The sequence below is a fragment of the Galleria mellonella genome, unplaced genomic scaffold, assembly GCF_026898425.1.
Source record: "Galleria mellonella isolate WM207_F2 unplaced genomic scaffold, CSIRO_AGI_GalMel_v1 utg300, whole genome shotgun sequence".
NCBI lineage: Eukaryota > Metazoa > Arthropoda > Insecta > Lepidoptera > Pyralidae > Galleria > Galleria mellonella.
In genome coordinates, this window is record NW_026442068.1 from 2,385,267 (window position 1) to 2,394,260 (window position 8,994).

Below are 8,994 nucleotides of genomic sequence, written 5' to 3' on the forward strand. Positions count from 1 at the left end.
TAATAATCTATAATGTTTCTGTTATGTCCATGGTACATGTCTATAGATGAAATCGCCATTCTAAGTTGTATAAAAAAAAACTATGTATATAATGACTGTGTAATTGTATGAATATATATATAATTCATAATATAATATTATATTAAAAATAGTGTATAACACCGGCCATAATGAAGGTTTTTTAACATCCATAGGCTTTTAACACAAAACACTATCATCCATTTTAACAAGTATCTACACTTTTATTTTCTGTAACAATATTTAATAGGTACCTACTTTAATTTGAAAACAAAACTATGGGATATGAACATAGATAATAAGAATCGATTTATCTATCATTTTACGAAGTCGTGTATACACTTTTGTGATTTTACGATTAGAAAAAAGATTTACAATATCTCGTATAGTTTAGGAGTAGTTTAAGTCACTTAATTTCAATCCTTTATTTGTGGTTCTTGGCATTTTAACGGCTTCACCAATTGAATTTTGTCAATTTTGACATAAATTTACTACACACGTAGTATTTGGACAGGGAAAGGACTTAAATTACTAATTTTATCTTGATCAATTTATGTCTTAATAATCTATAATCTTTCGGTTATGTAGATGAAATCGCGAGTAAAAACTAGTATATAATGACTGTATAATTGTATGAATAATATATTTTTTTTTTCATATTTAATTTGTATATTTCTTACAATATTATTTGTAATTATTTACATTAAGTACGTTAATAGTAAGGTAATAAATAAATAAATTAATTAGATAATAAAGTCTAAGAAATAACATAATGTTATAAAATTATGTGACTAAACTAAAGCAATTTCAACCTACTTCAAATATAAGATATTTTTTTATTAACATCATTATAATATCAAGAATAAGTAAATAAAAAAAAATAAAGATAAAAAAAAATTCTTTGAGATCACTGCCAGCTGGTACGGTGCTTAGGATATTTGCTGCATTTCTACGCTGAATAGCAATGGAAATGCTTTGACCAAAGTATAGACCAGCCTTCTGGTCACCAGAGGTTTCCACCAGCCGGCGTAAAATCTCTTTTATATATAATTTAATATCATATTAAAAAGTAGGTACAACATTACTACTATACAATATTATAACATTTTGCACGTTGATTTAATTTTCGTTTTCACTTTCCTCAGTAATTAAGTTTTGATGACGTCGCAAAACCGTGCTTACATATTAGGTCAATATTGTAATAAACATATCCATCATGCTACATTGGCCTTTTTTATGGAAGCAATAGCAAGTTAATAGCCTAATAGCGATATCACACTTCGACGTTAAAATCGATTAACGATTTTCTATCCTTGGTGTTTTACTTAATGTACTTACATAGGTATTTACTTCTATATATTAGAGAATCGTTACATAAAATGTGAATCATATTATATTAATTAGAGGAAAAACTTAGGTGTGTGGTGGTATGTTATGGTCACTAATTGTATGACAGTGCGGTATGAGAGCATTTATGTATCTCGCTGCGTCATTAGATGCCGAATTTTGTATGACGATGTGTCACAAGATGTGATACGTTGTATTGCAGTCTAAATTAAGAAACGCGTGTAATGAGCGTGAGTGAAATGAGTATTCACTCATGAGTGGTAGGCGCATGCCTCTCACAGGAGATCAGTGTGGGTGCAGTGGTGTATCTTCTGAGGTACTAAAAGGGCTTGGATATTGGTTAATGAATGCAGGGATATTTGTTATTTTGTAACCATTTATAATTAAAAGTGATAATACCTTCGGCAAGCATTACAAATGCACACATGAAATCTGTGTTTGTTCTTTTTGTGTTTGTATATAAAAAAATATATATGAGAGGTATAATAAGTGCAATAGAACCCAAAACAATTAATATTGCTATGTTTTTTCTATCAGTCTACCTGTCTATTTCACTAAAATGGATATCGTTTCAATAGATATGCTTCTAATTATCTAACTTTATACTTTATCTGGTATATGTTTCATATTTATACGTCATCTATTTCATTGGGTTTTCTGCTTTCATAATCCACGAAGTTGTGGATAATAGCTAGTAGTTAATAAATACATAAGTTATATACTTATATATAAATACTATATATAAAGCAAGAACATTTTAATAATGTGCATAATACTGCGTGAAAGCTTGCAATCACCACCGCTGTTTTACGATGAGAGAAAAGAAAATATTTATAGTCGCTCGCAAATTTTTAGGGTTCTAGAGTTGGGTAGAAAAAAATTAAAGTTTATATGAATTTTTTAATATAAAATTTGCTGTATCCTGTGGTATTATCCACGCGAATTAACATAAAAATGTTTTAAGTTAGGACAAGTAACAAATTAATTGTTATTGTAATAAATGTCTATCAAATCCGTCCGGTTATTAAAGTTAAATAATTTATTTTACTGCACTAAGTGTTATTTTGCAAAAGTCTACATCACTGGTTAGTTGATTACAATTATTTTGTATAATTCCGTTACCATTAGTATCCGTGCAGCTGCCAATATTTGAGAATCGGCTAATTTCGTCACCATTAGTATGCGTACGACTGTTAACATTTGAGGACTAGTTACTATTATCATTAGTAGTAGTTGCACGATATTTCATTTTAGCCATCAATCTCCGACCGTTATTAAGTCCACGCACATTTTGCGACACGAGTTTGTATATAATGAAAGCGGTTTAAAAACTTTTAATGCCAGAGGACGATATCCACACATGAGTAGTAGTAGTGAGAAAACGCGTACGGAATCTTTAATTGAAAATTTTTAGTCAGTAAATTTTTACCGCTATGAAAATGGCCAGTCATTAAATGTCTTTCTGTATCCATTCGTAACTACTTAGGTAATTCTGAAGTAAAATGTATTGATTGCAGCTATTTGTCGTTGTCAACACTAATTATAAATTTATGTACACATTTCGATCGTTAATAATGTCAAAGTGTATTATATTTCATTGTACCAATTAAATAAATCCGTTTTAAAGGTTATTTCTTTAATATCAATTACAACTTTAACTCTTTAATTAAGGGGTAGGCACGTTAGGTTTTTAAGCATTTATATTTTTTATAAAAGTCATCTGTTTGGATAATAGGCATGGATAATATACCTACTTACATACCTATATATAGGGTACCTCTGTCCTACTCATGTTTCAGTCGTAAGAGAGTTGTTCACGAAACAGTTGGCTTGCATAGAAATATTTTGGTTTGATGTCATATCGTAATATGCCAATAAAATTTCAGAGTATTGTAGCATAATATCTTAGACTTCAAGAATGGAAATGTATGAGGGATACCATGGGTCTAGATCACCTGGTCATAGATTCTACGATGTCTATGATACTTTTCATATCTGTAGGTAATAGTTTCATCCAGTGAGCAATCATAAAACTACTACATAATATTGTACTGCTCATGTCTATAGGCGACGGTTACTACTTTTCATCAAGTGGGCCGTCAGCTTGTTTGCCATTCTAAGTAGTATAAAAAAAAATAGCAATTTTAATAAATTTTTGCAATTGATAGGGGTTTTTATTATTGCCTTCGTATTAATTTTAAACTAAAATAGGACAGACGCAAAAAACACTTTATTAAAGTTACAGAAATTTAAATTTTAATTGTCTTTATTATCTTTTGTTTCAGCAATTCGACGCCATGTGTAAGGCGGAAATATCTTTTTTAATACCGAGGATATTTTTGAATGTAAGTATACATATATTATAAATATATATACACGACAAATCCAAATAGATCCGTAAAAATTCAGTACAAATTATACTATAATTATAATCTTATACAGTTTAGAAATAATCTGCTGCTTTGATAAGCATGTTATTCTACAAAAGTAAAATCCGACTACTGAAAAATCATGTCCTACAAATATGAAAAAAGAAAATATTCTCATATGATATTGTTTTATGTAAACTATTACAGAATATACAGTAGTTGTTTATTTGATAGACAATAAATATTTTAATATATCAAACAAACGTTATTACGTGATTTATTTTAATGTATTTAATACATATTCATAGTGATATACAGAGAATAGCCGTATTTGTAGCACAGTATCAATATGAGTTTGATTTTCCATCAAGTACTAATAAACACTTTTATTAATATATTAATATCTTTTACAGTGTTTATGTATATGGTGCGTACTAAGGCTGTATCACCTACTCCGCGCCGGAGTTACGTGGAAAGGTGCTGCCGCCATCGAACTGTGACTACTACCGCCGGCCCAACTCCCGCCCTCTGAGTCTCGAAAGCGAGACTCGCTTTCCCGACAGTCGGTACCTTGCGAGTCCACGCTTCTGCTTGGAGGCGCGGAGAGCGACACTGACGCGAGTCTACACTCGCTCTGACGACGCGTCGCTCTTTTTACAAGAACACTGCTGTGACAGGCTTGACACTGACGCGAGTTTAAACTCGTAATAACAATGCGTCGCTCTTTTTAAAAGAACGCTGCTGTGACAGGGTTGACACGGACGTGAGTTTAGACTCGTAATAACGATGCGTCCTTCATTTTACAATAGCGCTGTTGTGACGCGGTTAATACAGACGCGAGTTTACACTTATTCTAACCATACGTCGCTTTTTTTAAAAGAATACTGTTGTAACAGGGTTGACACGGACGTGAGTTTAGACTCGTAATAACGACGCATCGTTCATTTTACAATAGCGCTGTTGTGACGCTGTTAACACAGACGCGAGTTTATACTTATTTTAACGATACGTCACTCTTTTTAAAAGAACACTATTGTGACAGGGTTGACACGGGTGTGAGTTTAGACTCGTAATAACGATGCATCGTTCATTTTACAATAGCGCTGTTGTGGCGCGGTTAACACAGACGCGAGTTTACATTTATTGTAACGATACGTCGCTGTTTTTAAAGAATACTGCTGTGACAGGATGGACACGGCCGTGAGTTTAGAGTCGTAATAACGATGCGTCGCCTCATTTTACAATGGAGCTGTTGTGACGTGGTTAACACTGATGCAAGTCTACACTCATTCTGAAGACGCGTCGCTCTTTACAAGTACACTGCTGTGACAGACTTGTGACTATTACATTTATTACATATTTTGAATCAAATTCAGATTGGAACTCGTGGCGGAACTCTGTTCTTTTTAAATTCAGAAAGGCATTTTACAAAAGATTTGCCTGTGATTAAACTTTCTTACTTCCCATTACTCAACGCTCATGCCTTGTCAGTTCCTGTTTCTAGCGATTATGTGGTTTTCCATTCAATTTGACGAATTTCTCAGGAATGATGTTTCGTTCTAATTGAAATTCGTGTGTTTATATTTGTGTCTTTTGATGGTTTTATTATTTATGTTTTTACTTGTTAGATAATATTTAATTGTCTATACAAGTTTTAACATTAATAATTCTTATAATATAATTATTAAACCTTCTTTAATGTAGTGTAATACAATATTTTTAGCTTGCAGAATATAATTTAAACTTACTACAACAAGACTTACTATTACTATTTGTTTAGATTATTATATATATTTTTAATACGTGATAAAATAAAAATTTTAAATACAGATATAACATATATTGTGGATTCGGTATCTTCCATCATAGTCATAATGTTAGTTAAAAATAATTTATTAATACAAATAACATTTTTTATCACTGAATGCAAATTTTTTAATTGAACTAAGTATGTGTGTTTATATATTCCACTACATTTATTATATTATTAATAATATGGTTTTAAAATACCATCACGACTTGTATCCATATTATGTCTCATACGTGATTTGTTACGAAGTTGTGAAGTTTTACAAAATATGTTGTTTTATTAATTTTACACAAGCCGCATTCAAAACTTTGCAAAGTCCCTGTCATAATATTTTTTCTGTTTATTAAATGCTGAACTGACAGTCTCTGTAGCCTTAGCAAATATTGTATTCTGAATGAAATTCCTGAGGAGTAAGTGCTCGGAATATCAGAGATGAGACCGCAAAACCGAGGCGAAATACGGGCATTTCTAACGCCTGGCTTACACCACAGAGCCAGCTGTGTACGTTTAATACAAATTCCTTTGCGCCTAAAGTAGTTGTAAAATAATAAGTTTATTTTATAACATAACATTAACCTTTACAGAAATGACATGTGTTTTTTTTTATTTTGCTAAGTCTCTGATTATGCACAATAAAAGAAACATGGGTAATATAGACATAACATTGTTTCACAAAAACAGTCATTTGCTTTAATCATGATGAAAATAATAAGAAACAAACACGGGAGTAAATCCTTCGATTGCATAAAGAATTCTTAAAATTATTAAAATAAAATAAAGGAGAATTAAGAAGCTATTTCTTTTCAAAAGCACTTATAAAATTATGATTTCATAGAACAATATTCAATTGGCCATAAAATATAGCCTTTATTTATTATTAGGCAAAATTTTATTTGTACAAATTTTTCATTACATGAACTTACTTGTAACTGCTGGAAATTGAATCGATACATATTATGGTATATCACATTATTACAATACGTATTAAGTGTCTATCCACTTTTCAATAATAAATTATGTTGTTTTCAATAATGTCAACAATAGCTAGTAAATGTGATATACATATACAGTAACGTTGAAAATTAAAAATGTATATACTACATACTAAATTATATAATGAACTTGATTTAATTATAATTATAAAAAATATACTACTAATCATCATAAATGCTATATTCGTATGGCGAGAGAATACATATGTATAAACGCTGAATTCAAAAGTCCTTTTTTGACATTATACTTGTTTACTTTCAAGGTATCTGTAAATATTATTCATGTAATTTGTCAGAATGTTGTGTGAACAAATTGTATATATATTGTTAGATGTATATTTATATTATAAGCTTGTTGTAATGCTTGTAAATATTTAGAAACGTTGAAATTGGGCGTTAAATGCTCAAGTGACAAAATATATATTTCCTGTGAAAATAGATATAAAAAGAGTATATTATATGTTACAATGGAATTCCAATACTGTAATAGATATACGTCTAATAAACTGAATGTTGACATCTAATTTGTATTTATTTTGCCCTTTACGTTTGAATAAATATCCAGTAGATAGATTAGGTAACATTATTATCTTGTTTCTCTCAAAGTTACCTGGGAATTTGTAGCTAGAAATTCTGTTTAAATATGGTAAGATAATATATTGAAATTATAATAATAAAATAATCTATCATATTGTTACTGGTGTTATAAAGAATGGGTTTGTTGCACCTAAACAGCTCAATTATTTATCATGAAATTTGTCATACACACAGGTTTTAGACAAAGGTATACTTTGATTAGTTTTTATTCCGGCCAATCAATAAGTGCAGGTCACGCCAGGTCAAATAAATATGTCATGCTGTTTGTTAATTGTTAGCTTTGTATTGAATATAATATTAGACGTTTCGGCAAGTACACTAGAATCCAACGTGGGAAGGGCGACTTCCTAGTCTTTCATCGAGATAATTTGGTTCATTAATTATATCACCGAAAATTTATATTGACAAAGTTTTTAAAGAGAAAACTTCTTTAGGTATGTTGGGTACTGTCTATGCAGGTGCACAACGGGAATTTTATAAAGTTACTTATTACTCGTCGAATCCTTTAGACTTAGGAGAGATTTCGCTTAACTTTGCATGGATTACCGCTTGTACAATGGATTGTGCTCAGACGAATTGTTTAACATGATGCTCATGGCTACTTTCTATTATTCTTTAACTTGCAATTGATAGGGAGCTCACTCTCGGTTTCAGAGATCTTGGTTCCCATCAACGCTCAGGTTATGGAATGAGCGTGGTTACGTCAAGGTTTTCTCAAGTAAAAAAAATCTTTTTGAACAAATTTTTCTTAATAACCAAAAGTTAGAAACGTTTAAAAATTTGTGCAAAAAACAAGTTTTAGTTTTGACGTGCAATCCTACAACTAATTCTGTTTATTTTTTTGTCGTCTTGACTCATGACCTTTGACCTTCTTCCCATTCTGGATTATGCCGATGTCTGTTTCTTAGATGTGACCGAGGAGCTGCTAAATAAGCTTGAGCAAAATTTTAAGGTTTATTTTCAGCTTACGAAAATATGATCATGTCTCGGAATACCGCACTCGTTTAAAGTGGCTCCCAATTAGACATCGTCATGAGACACATGTCCTAGCGGTCCTATATAATATCCTTAATAATCCCAATTCTCCTTCCTACCTTCGTTGTTCCAATTATTACCTCCTCCTTCCAACCTAGACGTCTTTGTCTGAACCAAGGGTACTGAAGCTTCCTGCTGTAAAACCCATTTTATGGGTAACTCATTTGCATATCGTGCTGTACAGCTGTGGAATAAACTTCCCGTGAATATTCAGAATAGCCCGTCTAGCAGTTCCTTCAAAAAAAGATTAAAATCATTTTATCTTTCCAATTTAATTTAAATATAAAAATGATTAGAAGACTGTCATCATTGTGTTCTCTTGTATTTGATATTTATATGTTGTATTTAACGTGTGTATGTATGTGTGTATATGTATGTGTATGTGTATATGTATATATATGTGTATGTGTATGTATGTATATATGTGAATGCATGTGTGTATATATATATAATTATTTATAATTTATGTAAATATTTATTTTAATTTCTGTCTTGCACTACTACTGCCCACTCACTACTTCCTATGCCACTGCGTTAGGTTGACTGGAAGAGATCTCTTTTAGAGATAAGTTCGCCTTTGCTAACATTGTTATTAACTTATTGTTGTTACTGTGTGTTTTTTGTGCAATAAAGATATATATATATATATATATATATATATATGAGTTGTGGTAAAGCTCGAGATTACCTCAGAATAATATATGTATTATTCAATAAACAAGCAATCCCTTCGCCATAAACGTTACATATGCGATATTCGAGGCAGAACGTTACAAGAGAATATTATTGGCGAGGGTTCGTGCTTTAATTTCTCGATAGAGCAAAT

General features: G+C 31.0%; 1 protein-coding gene across 1 annotated transcript in view; it reads left to right on the top strand.

The window, feature by feature from the left end:
- The window catches only part of LOC113511492 (uncharacterized), a 76,055-nt gene extending 68,995 nt beyond the window's left edge, over nucleotides 1-7,060 (top strand). Inside the window, exons 6-7 of the mRNA XM_031907646.2 lie at nucleotides 3,651-3,710; nucleotides 4,148-7,060. Of these exons, the coding sequence (XP_031763506.1) occupies nucleotides 3,651-3,710; nucleotides 4,148-4,234 (147 nt within the window). The 3' untranslated portion in view covers nucleotides 4,235-7,060. The remainder of the gene's footprint in view (nucleotides 1-3,650; nucleotides 3,711-4,147) is intronic.
- The last annotated feature ends 1,934 nt before the right edge of the window (nucleotides 7,061-8,994 follow it).